At 45.8% G+C, this 16,790-nt stretch overlaps 1 protein-coding gene across 26 annotated transcripts in view; it reads left to right on the plus strand.

Annotated features, from left to right (window-relative positions):
• Positions 1 to 13,191, plus strand: part of CTNND1 (catenin delta 1) — a 56,551-nt gene extending 43,360 nt beyond the window's left edge. For 6 of the 26 annotated variants that reach the window (XM_083415967.1, XM_083415986.1, XM_083415973.1 and 3 more), the window contains 13 exons: positions 747 to 864; positions 1,811 to 1,964; positions 2,326 to 2,343; positions 4,050 to 4,118; positions 5,058 to 5,185; positions 5,828 to 5,978; positions 6,828 to 7,020; positions 7,160 to 7,274; positions 8,172 to 8,259; positions 8,690 to 8,737; positions 9,677 to 9,768; positions 10,691 to 10,747; positions 11,019 to 13,191. In XM_083415967.1, the coding sequence (XP_083272093.1) occupies positions 747 to 864; positions 1,811 to 1,964; positions 2,326 to 2,343; positions 4,050 to 4,118; positions 5,058 to 5,185; positions 5,828 to 5,978; positions 6,828 to 7,020; positions 7,160 to 7,274; positions 8,172 to 8,259; positions 8,690 to 8,737; positions 9,677 to 9,768; positions 10,691 to 10,747; positions 11,019 to 11,030 (1,243 nt within the window). In that variant the 3' untranslated portion in view covers positions 11,031 to 13,191. The remainder of the gene's footprint in view (positions 1 to 746; positions 865 to 1,810; positions 1,965 to 2,325; positions 2,344 to 4,049; positions 4,119 to 5,057; positions 5,186 to 5,827; positions 5,979 to 6,827; positions 7,021 to 7,159; positions 7,275 to 8,171; positions 8,260 to 8,689; positions 8,738 to 9,676; positions 9,769 to 10,690; positions 10,748 to 11,018) is intronic. The other 20 variants (XM_083415968.1, XM_083415970.1, XM_083415982.1 and 17 more) reach the window with 7 other exon arrangements.
• The last annotated feature ends 3,599 nt before the right edge of the window (positions 13,192 to 16,790 follow it).

Genomic DNA, 16,790 nt, shown 5'->3' on the forward strand with positions numbered 1-16,790 from the left:
CGTTGATCTGCATGTGAACTTTAAGCAGACACCTGAGTGACCCTGCTGTAGGTGCCTGGCTGATGTTCACGGCGAGCACATTCCAAAGTTGGATGCCACCACACAAAAGGCCCTGTTCTTAGCAGACGTAAGGCAAGCCTGATGTTTGCCAGCTTATTGGGAGGAGGCTTTGGTAGAAGTGAGATGAACCATTTAGACTGGACTCTTGGAGCTGAGATTGGTGCCTTCTAATAAACTGGAGATGCTATAACTTGAGAAGACCAAAGAACTCCTGCTTTGCCTTAATCTTGAATTAATGATTGCAGGTCATCGGAGCAATGTACTCTGGTGTCTGCCCCCTAATTCTGGCTGGGCTAAAAGATGGGCCACACAGAGAAGGAATAAGATGAAGTTGCTGGTCTTCCTGGCTGCCTTGTGTTTTTTTGGTTTTCTTTTTGCTGCTGCAGCAGCAGAAAATTGGGTGACGGTCAGAGAGGCAGTATTGGAGCTGAAATAGATAGCCCATGAGGTCTACAATCAGCCTGATTAGGACGGTGTAGCAGGTTGTATGAGGAAAAGGCTGGAAAAGGCTTCTGCCATGATGTTTGACGGTTCCCACCAGAGGCTTGAAATCTCCACACAAACCCAGCACAGACTTGAGAGTGAAAATGTGGCCTAAATTTAAGCACAGGAAAGCAGACAGGCTTTAACAGCCACTACCTGATAGTGTCTCCATCTTTCTAATGTTTCTTTTTCTCTTTTTGTAGAAATGTCAGCTCGGAGAGGAGTGAAGCCCGCCGAAAGTTGCGGGAGTGTGATGGGCTAGTGGATGCCCTCATCCACATTGTCCAAGCAGAGATTGGCCAGAAAGATTTAGACAGCAAGGTAAAGGGAGTGTGGGAGGAGGTAGCCCTATTCTAGTTGCCACTTGCCCTTCTGGGGGGTAGGGAGAGATTATTCTGCACCAAATGCAATGTGCTGTGTTTGCCTGTCTTCTGATTTTCCCCTTTTCTGAGAGCGGCATTTAGGTGGTTATGAGAGGCTTTACAGGGCCTGAGTCGGAGAGTCTTTAATTTTCACCCATACCAGGAACATTTCTCCCATTTTATAAAGAGGAGATTCCCAATAAAGCACATAGATGTATCTGTTTTCTCTTCCCCACCCCAGATCCACCCTTGTAAAGTTGGGCATAATGTTTGCCCCGCCTGCCCTTTTGTAGGGAGCTGCCGCTTCACAAAGTGGTATTCCACTTGGGTCTCTGGGTTGTTTCACAGATGCACTAAGGCAGCTTGTCTCTCCCCACCTCCCCCCCAGCTGATGCCTTTTACATCAGGATGGGGAGCTGGATCAGCTGGTGGGCCAGATCATTAATCCCGCACCAGCAAGCCGGCTTTGACAAAGCTCCACTGGACTGTTGTAAGCAGCTGGCTGGTGATTACAGGAAGCCCCTTTGAAGTCTGTTTGCAGGCACAGCTTGGATTCAGACAACACCTGCAAATGGACAATGTGGGGCTCACGGATGGTGGCCCCCCTCAGTTGCACTAGGCAGTTCCCAACGGGCAACACCTTGGTGCATCTAATCTTGATAGGGCTTGCTGTTAGTGCCCATCAGTGAGGAGAGGGCATATTGGCTCCCACTCACAGCCTGAATGTGTTGCTGCTGTCAGATCCCCCCCCCCCCCCCAATTCTTGTCCCAAGGTGCAGAACACTACCGGAGCTCCTGCTTTTCCACCTTTCTTGTACTTGCTTATTCTTGTGCACGCAACTCCCTACCTCTTGAATTTCTGTGACCTTGATGCCCATCTTGAGGAACTGTCTGTCTTTTGCCAGCTTGTGGAGAACTGCGTTTGCCTCCTGAGGAACCTGTCCTACCAGGTGCACCGTGAGATCCCCCACGCAGAGCGTTACCAGGAAGTGCCCCTCAATGCGGCCAACAACACCGGTCCCCATGCAGCCAGCTGCTTTGGTGCCAAAAAAGGCAAAGGTAGGATTGCCTTGTTCCCTGCCCAGCCTTGCATAGATGGGGTCAGGCTAGAGGACAGCAGGGAGAGATGTTTCTGAGTGCTGCTTAAGTTGTCCGTGGCCTCGTAAAGACAAGCTGCTGCTTTTCCACTGAAGCGTTCTACAGCTGCAGTAACTTTTCCTGGCTCTCCTGCTCTTTTGTCTCTCAAGGCCTGATGACTGGTCTTTTTGGTGTGTCAATCAAGGTGATGGATGGGGGTTTTCAACTAATTTGTGGCCTGTTTCCCCTTCTCTTTTGCTTTCCTTCCAAATGGCCTGTGAATCCTGCTGGCATCTCTACTCTCTTGCCTCCCTTCTCCCCTCTCCTCCTCCTCCGCCCAAAGACGAGTGGTTTTCGAGAGGTGAGTTGAGCTTTTTCCCCAGGGGGTGGGCGGGGGCGGGACACGCTTGTTTCTATAAAACATGTGACTTTGCCATCTCCTGCCAAAGCTTTTCTCTGCCCTCCTCGCCGCTGTGACCAAACCTGACCAGTAGCACAAGCACACAGTACTGTTCTGTGTTTGAAGAATACATTGCCCTTGCTTGGGAGACAGTGCTGAGTTCATAGTCTTGCATTCTGCTGGGGTTGCACCTAAGAACTCCCTTCAAGGAAAGGAGCACTGGGTGCAGAGAGGACTAGCATCAAATCTGCCTGTGATGGGGAATCTTGTAGGCATCCAGCTATTTCTGGTTTACTGGGTCCTGTCAGGCCCAACCAGCATAGCCCAGTAGTCGAGAACGGTGGGAACCAGGGGTCCAGCAACTTCTAGAGAGTCACAGGCTGGTCTCCCCTGCGCCACACCTTTTCAGATGCAAGTGCAAAATGTGAATGTGACACAGCATGTTTGGAGATGCATGTATTGTATATGGGTGCCTGTTAGAAAGCTGCCGCTTGTCTGTAATTTTCAGCTGAGTGTAATCTCTCTGTGTGAACTGACCTTTTCTCTTTGAGACATGAAATCATGAGATGTCAGAGGGTGGGAGAGATAATAATGCCCATGGAAAAAACAGCTAAGTAACCTCCTTGTCGTTGTGCCTGACATCTGCAGCGAGAGGAGCCCTTTCCTTAATTCTCTGTTTCCTGCTGTGCTTGTTTTCCTTTCCTGCTCACTTGTGCCACTCCTGGTCTTTGCGACATTCACTCCTCCCCCACCCTGCAATAGTTAACTTGGAAAAAACACGGCTCTTGAACAGAGTAGATGGTGCAGATTGGGAGAACGCCAGCTGTGCATTATTCGCCTCCCAAGGGAACCTCCCTCTTGGACCCTAACCAAAGACATTGCATTGACTTGCACGCTGCATGTTTCCTGGGTGCGGGTGGTGAAAGTGCCAGAGCAGGGCGTGTGGTGCAACAGCTGCCTGAGGCAGGAGAGCACTGGCCCCAATCTCAATGCTGGTGTGGCGTGGTTAGTGCGGAACAGCAAGAAGTCAGGCCTGTTTTGCTTGACAGCTGTGCAGGGCTGCTAGTCTATGTGCTTCTCTAGCCTTGGCAGTTTTGAATGGGGTAGAGTGGGACCATGGTTCAGTGGTAGAAATCCTGATTTTTAAAAGTTCTTCTTTCAGTTTCTAAAAATACATATAACAAACAATTCCCCTATACCCCCACCCCACAGGAAGCATTCCTCGCATATACAATGTACTTAGTTCAGTCAAATGTTAGTAAATTGTTTAGAATAGATTGCATCCGTTAATTCATTCCTGGAATCTCCAGTTAAAGCAAGGGTGGGATGGGGGTGGAAAGAGCAGAAGTAGAGGCTGCTGGATCAGGCCAATGACCCTCTGGTTGCTGTTGGACTCCAGCTCCTGTCAGTCCCAGCCAGCATGCCCAGTGCTCAGGGATCATGAGAACTGGAGGCCAGCAACCTAGGGAGGACCGCAGGTTCCCCACCCTTCAGTAGAAGGATCTCTGGTGGCAGCACTGCACAAAGACTCTGTGACTGGAGATCCACTGCCAGTTCTTGCCAGCAGTACGGGGGTCAGTGTGTTGGTGATGAAGAGCTTTTGGAAATTCTCCCTCTCTCCAGTTCCTTTTCCTAATATTGTTTGTTTGGGTTTCCCTCCCTACAAGGTAAAAAACCGGCAGAGGATCCTTCTACCGATATCGTAGACTTCCCCAAAAGACCAACCCCTGCAAAAGGTAATGTTTCTTACCCTTTTTCTGGGCAAGGGCAACGGCTTGTCTGATTTCCCATAGTAGGGAAGCCTCCCTGCTTGAGACACTGAGTAGCCACAGCTAGTCAGAATAGACAACACAGAGCTAGATGGACAAACGTCTGATCTGGTTTAAGGCAGCTTCTTCAAGGTACCCCTTTCTCACTTTTGGATGGGGGGTGGGCAGAGTAAATTTGTTTTAACTACTTCTACTGTGTGGTATCTTGTTGTGTGAGCTCCCACATGATCAGCCTTTAATGCAGGCAAAGGACATGAGATGTGCACAGGGTTTGGGTGAAGGTGGGAGATTCTTGAACTTCTCAGCAAAGGTGTGGCACGCAGGTGTGCTGGGAAAATAACCATTCTTGCTCTGTGGCTGCAGCTTCCTTACCTGAAAGGTAACTGAATAGCATTGATCCAGCATAGATCAGTTGGCAAAACCTATATATATTTATTTTTATATTATTTATATAAAATATATAAATATTAAATTAAATATAAATTAAATATAAATATTAAAAATCTATATATAAATAAATAAAATTATAAAAATAAATAAAGTACAGTATGATGCTAAGGGGAAAATAATACATATTTGCCATCATTTTAGTGCTAGGCAGTGTTGGCACCAGGCAGTTCTGCCACGGGGAGGGTTTTTTATTTTTTCTTACCAAGGGGGCACTGCTATTCCCGCCCCCCCCCCAGGCCACCACCCATATTGTGAGGAGCTCTTTGGGGAAGAGTTACAGCTCAGTGGTAACCATCTTCTTCTCGTGCAGAAGGTCCTGGAGCCATGATCAGTGTTCAGAGCACTGAACGAAATAAACCCAATTGCATAAGGCAGCTTCCTTTGTTTCTGGTGGGGGGTACCTAAAAGAGAGCTTGGCAGGCTTGACGTGAAACTTCCTTCTCTGCCGTTTGCTAGGTTATGAGCTCCTCTTCCAGCCGGAAATTGTCCGCATATATATTTCCCTGTTGAAGGAGAGCAAAACTCAAGCTATCTTAGAAGCTTCAGCAGGAGCCATCCAGAATTTGTGTGCTGGCCGTTGGACGGTGAGTGGGCCACCCGAGAGAGGCAGGGACTGCAAACTGGGATCCGCCTTCTTCTTTAATTAAAAAAGACCTATCTTGGGCAAAGGTTTGTAGTTAAGGCTGCGGGCAAAGCAGAGAGGCCTCATTGTGCATAAGTGAGTAGGAGTCCCATCTGGTCCCTCCTAGCATCCCAGCACATGTTGAACTGGACAAGCAGGTCCAGTTTAGAAGGCAGCAGCCATGGAAGTCCCTGGCAATGTTCTCTGTGCTCCTTTCATGGCTGCAAGGACCGTCCATTCACGGATCCCTTGGGTAGCTTTTCATGTCTAGGCTGTAGTCTCTGCCTGATGGGGAATTTCCGGAGTGGAATAGTGAAGTCAACATTGTGGTTAAGAAGGCATTTGGCAAGCTGGGTGTTAACTATAAAAACAAACAGCTGGTCTCCGCATCGGATTGACTGTGGACTTTTGCTATGGGAATTCCTAAGAAAACTGAGCTCTCACTGTACTAATGTTGTGGGAACGCAGAGGTAAGGCCAGGGGCATTTTGTTCAGGGGGAAAAAATTATTCCTGGGTATGGAGCACACTTTTTGGGTAGACCTAATAGCTTCTCGTGTAGCTCTTTCACTAAAGCCAAGTGTCTTGTGTTTTCTCTCCTTGCAGTACGGTCGGTACATCCGCTCTGCGTTGCGCCAGGAGAAAGGCCTCTCTGCCATTGCGGACCTGCTGACTTATGACAGCGAGCGTGTGGTGAAAGCTGCGTCTGGAGCCCTGCGCAACCTGGCAGTGGATTCCCGTAACAAGGAGCTGATAGGTGAGAGCAGGAAGGGAAGGGACTTTGGTGGATTTCTTGTCCTGTCTCAGCAGTTGGGTGTGGGTAACACTTGGGGGGGGGAATTCTTTCCAAAACACATGCTAGCTGCTGAGTTATGCCAAGAATCGGCCAAGCCAAACACAACTCATGCTGCTCCTTGAAAGATGCTCAGTGCCAGGGAACGCATTGGTGGTCAGGGCCCCTGTGCCCATAGGCAGTAGGAGAATTGTTTTGTGGGTTTGTGATAATTATTGATCAAGCATCATAGAATATTGGAAGGTGGAGGTTGGCGAGAAAAGCCTTTGCCAACCTGGTGCCCTCCATCAGCCCCAGGCAGCATGGCCCAAGTTTAGGGGTCCTGGGAGTTGGAGTCCATCCTACAGCCACTAGAAGGCACCAGATTTGGGGAAACTGGCATAAAGTGATGCAAGGTTCAAGTGTTTTGAGGGTTTCCAGGCTTCTCCAGTATATATCTATTTATATAAACTTCAGTATCTGTCTACTCCAAACAGCATGGCTCCAAAGCAAGGGTTGATGGGAGTTGCAGTCCCAACAAGAGCACTAGCATTTTGTTATGGCTTTTCCTGCCACCTAGCTAAATGAGGCTTGGCTGGCAACTTGCTGTGCTGGGTGAATGAATGAAGTTCTGACCGTTGCATTCCCTTGAACAGCTGAGAACAGAATCCTCCCTTTCTGCTATATTCAGCCTGTGCCTTATATCAGTTTCATGGTAGGAGAGCCTTCAAGGTCTAAAAGAGTCTGTTGGGAAATTCTGCTTCTGTCTTCTGATTACTTCTGTTTATATTGTTCCTTTTCCCCTAACAAACTCTGATCTTCTCCTTTTCCTAGGCAAGCATGCCATCCCCAGTTTAGTGAAGAATTTGCCAGGGGGACAGCAAACGCCGGCTAAGAACCTCTCTGAAGATACTGTGGTCTCTGTGTTAAATACCATAAATGAGGTCATTCTGGATAACTTGGAAGCAGCCAAGAAACTGCGGGAGACGCAAGGCATTGAGAAACTGGTGCTGATCAATAAATCTGGGTGGGTGCAGCTCCCAAGGGGGTTAAGTAGAGGGTGCCTGCACAGATTCCTATAACCCCCCCCCCCCATCCTTCTCTTGGGAAGCTTATGGGCTGGGCTGTTTGTTCTTTTGTAATAATCTTCTGTTCTCTCCTCCTAGGAACCGCTCAGAGAGAGAAATCAGAGCAGCTGCTCTTGTACTGCAGACAATCTGGGGGTATAAGGAATTGCGGAAGCCACTGGAGAAGGAAGGATGGAAGAAGTCTGACTTCCAGGTATCTGGGAGTTAAACCAGGGGTGGAATTTTCTGAAAACCCCAATGTTGAGCTTATCCACATGGATTTTTTTCTAATCCCCGCCTCACTCGCCAAGAAGAGAGTTCTCCCCACTTCAGTTCCACTAAATGTGTACAGACGCACACTCTAAGATTCCTAAAGTAAACAGCACATAAACAAAAAATACTGCACTGCATATAACTATACAAATACAGTTATATTAACATACAAAATTATGCCGCAGAAATATAGCACAACGTGTGTTTTGACTTTTATACGTGTGGCGGTGGGTTTCAACAAATTAGCCCCCCATCAGCAGAAAGGCTTTTGCAACGGGGGGTCCCCACACGCCCTCCTAATTGACACTGGAGAGGTCAGGGGAGCCCCCAAAACAGCATGTGGGGGAGGAGAGGGGGTGTCATTTTGACTGGCAAGCAGAAATCCTTCCCCCAATCAAACACTTGAAATAGTGCAATGTTGTTTCTTTTGTATAATTTGCATATAAATAATTGGACTTGATGCACAAGGGTGGTCCAGTGTAAGAGCAAAGCTTGATGAGGTCAGAACTGCCAAAATTATGTACAAATAGGTTCAAAATGGATTCCTCCCTCGTCCAGCGTTCTCACCTCTACGCCACACTGTGTCGAAAGAGCAAAGGGTGAATCCAGCCTTTCAGTTGAAGGCCTAGGTTCTCAGGGCAGGCTGCATTCAACATCTGCGAAAGCTTGTTTCTGCAGCCCTGTCCTCTTTAATGGGCGCGTTTGTGTTGTGTTGGGGTGCACCCAGAGCCCCCATGGATGGCAGCCTATGCTTTGAAGTGCTGAGGAAATACTTAGGTAGCTAGGAACATCAGCACTAATGGCAGCTTAAATATACCGGCTGGTTCCTTCTTTTCAGGTGAACCGGAGTAACAGTACTCGAAGCCAGGGTGGCAACTCCTTTGATGACAGCACCTTGCCCCTCATTGATAAGAACCAAAAAGGAGGTAAGTGCAAGATTAGTTGTAACTTGTAACATGATATTTATTTTGTTTAAGACACTCTTCATTATCACTGAGCTGCAGCAAGAGCCCATTAGTCAAAGAGCAAGATAAAAAAAAGAGTGAATGCATTTGTTTTTTTGAAAGGGTGGCTTAGTGTTGCAGCAACACAAAACGTCATCATTCAAAACTGTCGAAAGTTGCAATCTGTAGAAGGATTTTAAGAATATTAATATTTGCTCCTAATCAGTATTTCTAGCATAGTGAAAGGGAATGACCAAAATTGCTAGCAGGCTTTCTGCTGGTGGGAAACTTCTGTGACCTTAATTGAATGGCTTACACTTAATGCTGCTATAGATAAGACAAGTCCCACATTAGTCAAAACAAGGAGCAAGGACTTTGTTGCTAACTGCTCTGATTTTTATATTTTGTGCAGACAAGAAATCTTCTCGAGAGGAGATCCAAATGGGCAACATGGGACCAGGTATGGGAAATTCAGTGGTAAGAGAGAGGTAGAGATTGATTGATTGATTGGTTGGTTGGTTGGTTGATTGATTAATTCATTCATTGCTGCTGGATAAACTCCAGCACCCTTCTGTGTATAGCTGTGCAGTGTTCTAAACCTGTCTCCAAAACCTAGTGGGCCACAGGTGCTTTGTCATCTAACTCAGTCCTGTACATGTGAACACACCAATACATAGCCAGTCCAGCTGTGCAGATGCTGTGCTAGGTTTTTGCCAGTGCTGTCCATCAACCCCACAGAGGTAGCTAATCCTCCTGCCACTTAGTAGCTGGAAGGCTAGCTTTGCTAAGAATAAAGCACAACCAGTGCTGTTACTGGTAAGGTAAGTTGGGTATAGTTTCTCTGGCTTCAGTGTGCTTGTATCCTGCTAATAAAATGCAGTAGGTAGCTGCATTAGGGGGATAGCCTTGCTTTTATGTAGGCAATCAGCCAATGATAGATCCCTTCTAGGCTTTCCAAAATGAAACAGGATTCATCTTTCCCCTCTAGATGCTTACAGCTCATACATTCTCGTTATCTTCAGGTTGACACAGCTTTTTCAGAAACTAAGGCTGGCGTATGTCTCTATCCCTTAAATTAGCGGGCTTATTACACTCTAGGGTGTCCCAGGGCTAGGCAGCATTGTGGTGAGTCCTCTTTTCCCCCCAGTTCCATTGAGCTAGCTAGTAGGGAGAACTACCGAATGGAGAGAAAAGAATGTGGAGAGGATGATGGTCAGTGCTCTGTGTGCCCACGTCTTCTCATCTGTAAATCAGCAAGGAAGGAGATGATGCTGCTTGTTCCCTGGCTGGCTGGGGAGATGTAAGTTGACTCTTGACGCAGAGGAAGGGAAGAGTGTGTCCTTGCTTACCTTGGGCCCATGTGACGTTCCCTCATATCAAGCCTTCCTCTTCATTTCAGACAACTACTCTACACTGAATGAGCGGGACCATAACAGGACATTGGAACGACCTGGAGAAGAAATGGAATCTATGAAGGGAGCCCCACTGATGGTAAAGACTGGGATATGCCCATTGAGGGAGACCCATGGGGCATAGGTGTTTCTGGGCATGGGTAGCAAAAAAGATGGGGAGAGAACAAGAGAAGCTTGCTGTCCAAGCTTATTTTGTAGTTTCAAATCAAATCGCAGCATGAATAGAATTAAGTTTTTGCCTGCATAATGACATTGGAAAGCTCTTGTTTCCTGCGCCTAATAGCGGCTACACAGAATTTGGCAACATTGATCGTAATTTCAGGAACCTTATCTTCTACCAAGGCTCTCATACATTGGAGTTCTGGTTCATTTTTAAGCTTTTGTAGAACTGGGGCAATAAAGGTCAGGCGTAGATCCTCGTAGTAACTACAGTGCAGCAATACATGCAGACTTGTTTCCACTTCCGATGAGCCACATGGGCAAACATGTGACTCATATGGTTTGCCCTCATATCTGCCTAGCAGCAGGGCAGAGGGCAAAACGTTAAATCTGGCCAGGGTAAAGGAGTGTCTGTACTTAGGTATTTGTAAATCAGCCAAATAATTTGCGGGTGAGAACCCTCTCCCAAAGTCTCTAATTGTGGCATGTTTATCCATTCTGCCCATATGACATTGCAGCAATTTTGTAGTTTATATACCCCTTGACAGGTTTAAAGACAAACAAAACCCTCAAAGCTTAGAAAACCAAGGATTTCTAGAACTGAATAATGCATTGGGAATAGTGTTGATACAAACAATCTCTCCCCGCCCCCACACCAGTGTGTTTTGGGGGGCTGCAGAGTTGTTAACTAAACCCGTAACCCATGTCTTTGTTGACTATTCACACCTTCAGCTCAGCCTCTCTTTCATTTCCCCCAGTGACTTCTCAGTTAGACTTCTTGCTCCCTTTTCTCCCCTTCCTACATAACAACCCGTCCTTACTAACAATGTGTGTGTCTACAGCAGGAGGAAGGGCAGGAATCCTATGCGGAGAGTGATGCGTTGCTTTATCCTCCTATGGTATGTCCCGTGGCTTTGGTACTCTTCTGCTTCTGTCTCCAAAAGCAGGGGAAAGGGAAATATGGCCTGTTCCTCAAATCAATAAATCAAGCATTTGCAGGGGCAAAATCTGGGACGTTGCTTAACAATCCACTTTTCAGAGACCCGCTTCACTGAGGACACTTGGAGTTTGGATTGTTTGATTCCATGCCTGCTTGCTCTATAAATCTTCTCCTTGTTGCCATTGGACTTGTGGCTATGTTAACCTTGGCTTTCTTGTCTCTCTCCACAGCAGAAGATCTAGAGCTGCCACCATCTGCCTTCTCTGTTTTGGGTTTATAACATACTTTGTATAACACTTTGTGGTGAAATGGACTGACTCTCTCTCTTTTTAAAAAATCTCTTGGGCACACAAGTCCAGCCACCCAGCGCCAAATGACTGGCCCCGCCTGAGCCCACAGGGCCTCACACCTCCCTGTAGCCGGCTGCGCCCATCCAATTCCCTGGACACTTCTTTTTGTCTGTATTTTTCAAAAGTGCAGCCATTCCTGAAGACCAAATACTCCGATGGATCTCACTCAAGCAACTAAGGCAGAACACTATGAAATCACAAGCTTCTCATCTGCAGCAGATGATGGAAGCCCCATGGTGCAGATGGATCTCAGCTGAAAACCTACCATACTGGAACTAGGTTTTTTTTGTTTTCTTAAATGCAGTGTCTTCTCTCTCCATGGAGAAGAACTCAGAGGACCAGTCTCCTCCTTCTCTTAGCCTATAGAATATATTTTTGTGTGTGATTCTCTTTTTTTTTTCTTGCAACAAAGGATGCTGGAAGTACTGGAACATTCCTGGTGGTGGTAGTGGTGGTGGTTTGGGAGGGAGGGAAGGGGGAGGGGATGACAAAGGAGGGACAGCTTGTGGGTGACTGCCATCTGGGCCATCTGGATGCAAGATGGCCTTAAAGAATATCTCTTTGAGATGACAGCCCTCTGTATCCTCATAGGCTGAGGAAGAATGTGTGGGTTTGCATCTGTTTCCTCCCGTTTTCTTGCTTCTTGGTAGTTTTAATCTGAGAGGGATTAAATCAGTGCCTAGGAAGCTATTTATTTGTGGGAGAAGAGCAGTTTGGGGTGCAGGGGGGGTTGAGGGAAAGGTGGAATCGGACCAGAGTACGTTAAATGAAAGTTGGTGAAAGGGACGGAAGTCTCCATGCCTAGAAGCAGTGATGTTGGCTGTTGAGAGCAGAGGAACCACATTGGCTGTGTCTGGTTTTGGGGTTGCCGGTGGGTAGTTTTGGCTTAAGCAGTGGGTGCCTGGGTTGGGCTGCAAAAAGTGCAGAAGGCTGTTGAAGTTGGGAAGCTGGGTGATGTGGAAAGTTTGTGAGGGAGGGAAGACTTGTCTGTAAATATTGCCCAAATCCTCCCATGCAGGCAGGGGAATGAAAACTCTTAAATCTGTCACTATGTACACGTGCCTTTCTTCGCCACTGTGAAAAAGCTTTGTGCCCTTGGTAGTTTTGTGTGAGAAAGGCAAAAGGGCTTGGGCTGGGGAGATGGATATTTTGGCACAGAGTTGCGCTCCTGCTTCTTCTTCTCTCTCTCTCTCTCTCTCTCCCCCTCTCTCCCTCCCCCCCTCTCCCCCCCCCCTTGAAGTAGAACCAGAATCCTAATTGTAATTGCCGTGGTGCATCCTAGTTGAGTGAGAGAGATCAGGAATGAATCTGTCAACCACCTAAAGGGCTCATGGGTTGGGGAGAGGTGTGAAAGCATGGTTAGGCGAGGGTTACGCTGTGCACCTTAATAGCTCACCTGTTTGGGGGAGCAAGAGGAACTTAGAGGGTCTGCTTACAATCTTTGTCCTAATCTGCAAAGCAGCAGTAAAGGGGACAATAGTGACTAGCTCTGGGCACCATATTGGTGACTCCCACCTTTCTTTTTTTCTACGGAAGATGACTGCAGTCTTTCCCTCCCTCCCAGCCTCCCAAGCTCTGCCTCTGCCTAGTAACTGGAAGGAACTCTGTTGCCCTCAACTCCTGGGATTCTCTCCACACTAACAATCCACATTGCACAAGAGGGGGTGGGGGAAGGCCTAAAGTGGAAGATTTTTCGGTGCCTCTGAAATGCTCCTATCCCAGTTTTTCTTTCCTTTTTGGGGGGAGTGGGAGGGATCAAACATGCAAATCAGCCTTCTGAGGGAGGAGTCACTTGACTTTTTCTAATGTAAAACACTATTTCCTTTTTTATTTCCAGATAAACCAAAAAAAAGCCCCTTCCCCACTGACCAATTCAATGCTGTAAGAGGGACTAATAATTCACTGACTTCTTTTGTTTTGCTTTTCCTTTGCACCCCTGGGGGAGGGGAACATTCTGCTGTTCCTTGAGTCCTGTGCTCACTCTGTAATGCTTTTAAAGTGAAATGATTTTTATATAAATAAAGTTTTAAAGTGTGTATTTGTTAAAATGGAATTGCCTTCTCCAAATACTGTTGAGTCTGTCATTTGTTGTCTTCATATGTGCTGCAGACGAATATCCCTGAATATTCACCAAATCAGACTGGATTCACTTGGCAAGAGTCAGACAGGCTTCTTCAGGTGAATTGTAGCTATAAAGTTAACCAGGGACCTTGAAATGTCTTCCCAGTGAAGATTTTACACAGGCCATCCACAGTATAGTGGCAATCGTCCACCTCCATCTACATTGCAATGAACTAAACTTTTAAACCTACCCAGTAAACTTGTCAGTAGGATGATTTCCTGTTTTGAGAGTGCCTTGAGTTAGGAGGTTTTTGTTTTTTTAAAAAAATAAACTATTAATTTTAAAATTAAAGACAAAATACAAGTACTGTAACATCAAACATACTGATTCAAAGGTAGGGGGAAAGAGAAATACTGGGATGGATTACAGGGAAGGGAAGAAAATGGAAAATACAGTGGTGCCTCGCAAGACGAAAAGAATCCGTTCCGCGAGTCTCTTCGTCTTGCGGTTTTTTCCGTCTTGCGAAGCAAACCCATTAGCGGATTAGCGCTATTAGCGGGCTTAGCGGATCAGCTGATAAGCGGCTTAGCGGATCAGCTGTTTAGCGGCTTGGGAAAAGGGGGGGGGGAGGGAAAAAACCCCGCAGGAACTCGCAAGACATTTTCGTCTTGTGAAGCAAGCCCATAGCAAATTCGTTTTCCGAAGCACCTCCAAAACGGAAAACCCTTTCGTCTAGCGGGTTTTCCGTCTTGCGAGGCATTCGTCTTGCGGGGCACCACTGTAATACCTTATATTAATTCATGCATCTTTTATCATCACAAGCAACAACATCAAGAAATCACTTTATCTCAGTATTCTAAAATATATCTTCTCCACAAACTTAATTGGACCATTAGGTGTCTATGTTCTGTCTGTAGTTGTATTCATGCATGTCAAAAATTTAGCTCAAATAGCATAAAAATGATCTGATTTGGATCCTCCCCTACTTAACTTTTTTAAATATGTGAGATGCTCAGAGAGAGCTATACCTCAGACTCTACCAAGCCAAACAACCGAGGGAGGTGAAAAAGATTTCCATTGACTGGCTATTGACATTCTTGCTGCCCCTAATAATAGAAACTGAAGGGGCAGCAGTATTGCAGGATCACTAGAGAAAGCCCACTGACTGCCCACTTGCCATGAAATGCAATGGAAGGTCCAAGCTTCTGAAAACCAGAGTTTCCTCCCTTCCTTCCTTGCCACCATTTCCCCCCCAACAGATGCTGCAACTTTGATGGATAATATGAACATGAAAAACACAGAAAGAGAAGCCTCGTTTGAATGAAAACAATGAACTGGAGTTTTGTTTAGTTCTTCAAAAGATGAAAACAGGAGTTTTGCCAACATTTGCTGTCTCTTGCAACCAGAGGGGGGAAAAGGCAGAGGTTTGAGATCAAAAGCAACAAACCTATGATGGCGCGAAAAGGCAATTAAGAAACCAAGCTAGGAGAAGAGGGGTCAGCGAAGAAATCCTGTTTCTTCCCGCTTGCAGTTCCTGTAGTGGAGATGAGAACTTTTAACATGAGAGGGCTGGTTTGTTTGCCCACTTCACAATACACCTCTTAAATAACTGGAAATAAAGCACATAAATGTATTCCACCAATTCAGTTTACAACATTTGCTAAATCTTTAGTTTGTCAGGGGGATTGTTTATGTTCTCTAAACTTTCGGATCCTTAACTGCTCAAATATATGAATTCTTAAAGGCTTGATATTCAATACAGTGGTACCTCGTTCTTAACCTGAAACTGTTCTTAACCTGAGGTATCACTTTAGCTAATGGGGCCTCCCGCCGCCGCCGCACGATTTCTGTTTTCATCCTGAAGCAAAGTTCTTAACCCGAGGTACTATTTCTGCATTAGCGAAGTCTGTAACCTGAAGTGTCTGTAACCCGAAGCGTCTGTAACCCGAGGTACCACTGTATTTACAAGCCAGGCAATGGGCTCCTCCTAAGGTCTTAGGATATCCTGGGAGGGTGACTTCAAATGTCAGATTGAAGAACATAAGTGGGATCAAATTTGGATAAATGCTTCATTAAAAATTACCTCCTAGGATTCAGTAATCCACTCTAAAAATGATACTTGGGTGGATGTCCTCTTTCTCAGCGAAGTAATAGTTCCACTGCAGATCTAAAAGGTCCTAACCTTTTAGGTATCTGGAGGCGACCCACCAAATATGTGAAAATCCAAATGGAATGCCCCAGGAGCATAGAGAACTTCCACTGCAGATTCTACAGGAATAGTACCATTAAAAGTGTATTAATTAGGATTACATTTGTGTGTGAAGCAGTGCCCTGGAAAAGAAAAACCACTGCTGCAGTGATACATGTATGTACATATTGATGTGACACGAAGCATCTATTATTTATTGTATTTATTAGTTGCAGGGCTGGCCCAAAATATTTTGGCCCCTGAGGCAGGCCCCCAAATGGTGGTCCCCCTCCCTGCCAGGGAAGGAGGAGTGAAGGAAGATCTACATCAGGAACAAGTGGGGAAGAAATATCAACATTGGGATCTGCTGCTCAGGTGGATCCTGTTACCTCAGGTGGTCACTTCACCTTGCCTAATGGGTGGGCTGGCCCTAATTAGTTGTTGTTTTTACAGAATTGAAACTCAAATTGACTTACCAAAAAGCAAATAAAACAGGTATAAAACACCACTTTGAATCTATTGTGTTGGTGTGAATGTGACCATTTGGGCACAGAGTTTCATATGTGGTGTTCCAGGATAGTGGCAAAGATTCTGGCAAAGAATCTTTCAAGATATCGCTGCTATTCTGAACCAGATAGGTGGTTGGGTTTTTTTTGGACCCAGGGCTCAAAGTCTACATCTGGGCTGTCATGCAAAGATATAATTCATTTTCTACTAGCTGCCACAGGACTGGGAATTGTTCACCAAGTTGATTGTAAGGTGCTGGTGGGTGGTTCTTTTATTTTTTTAAATTTTTATACCGCTCTTCATCAGTAGATCTCAGGACGGTTCATGGCACTAGCTGGAAAATTAACACAAAGCCACTGTGCTCTTAGAGGAGAGCACAGTGCTCTTGCATCAATTTGGCTCCTTTTTTGCATTATGTGATTAGTCGGGGAGGTTTCGTTAAACCTCTGGATTCCTACAGAACATTTTGGCTGGACTTATCACCAAGGCACCTATTATTTTAATATCTGTCTGTTGTCCTGTGTTTTATCATGAACTTGTGGCCCTTTTTATCATATACCCTCTGGCACAATACTCCTATGCATATTGTTTTTTGTTACATTATTTTTTTCCTGTATTACTGCTGCATGCATGGATGGATGATTTATGTGTGTAACAATATAAAAAGCAAATATTAAAAGTATAAAAACCTCTATATTGGATAGTGCCAGTAAGGAATAATATCTACCCTCTTATTTAAATACACAAAGCAGTTCAGAAAGTGCTTTATGGTCTTTATTACTGTTTTCAAAAGTCTGTGAAAAGATGAATATTTATTGCAGAACTACTTAGGTAGATCCCTGCTTTCCCCTTTTCCCCTTAAAAAAAAATGAAGAACCAACTTTGAGCTATCCAC

The sequence above is a fragment of the Podarcis tiliguerta genome (genome assembly GCF_965153285.1).
Source record: "Podarcis tiliguerta genome assembly, chromosome: 1".
Classification (NCBI taxonomy): domain Eukaryota; kingdom Metazoa; phylum Chordata; class Lepidosauria; order Squamata; family Lacertidae; genus Podarcis; species Podarcis tiliguerta.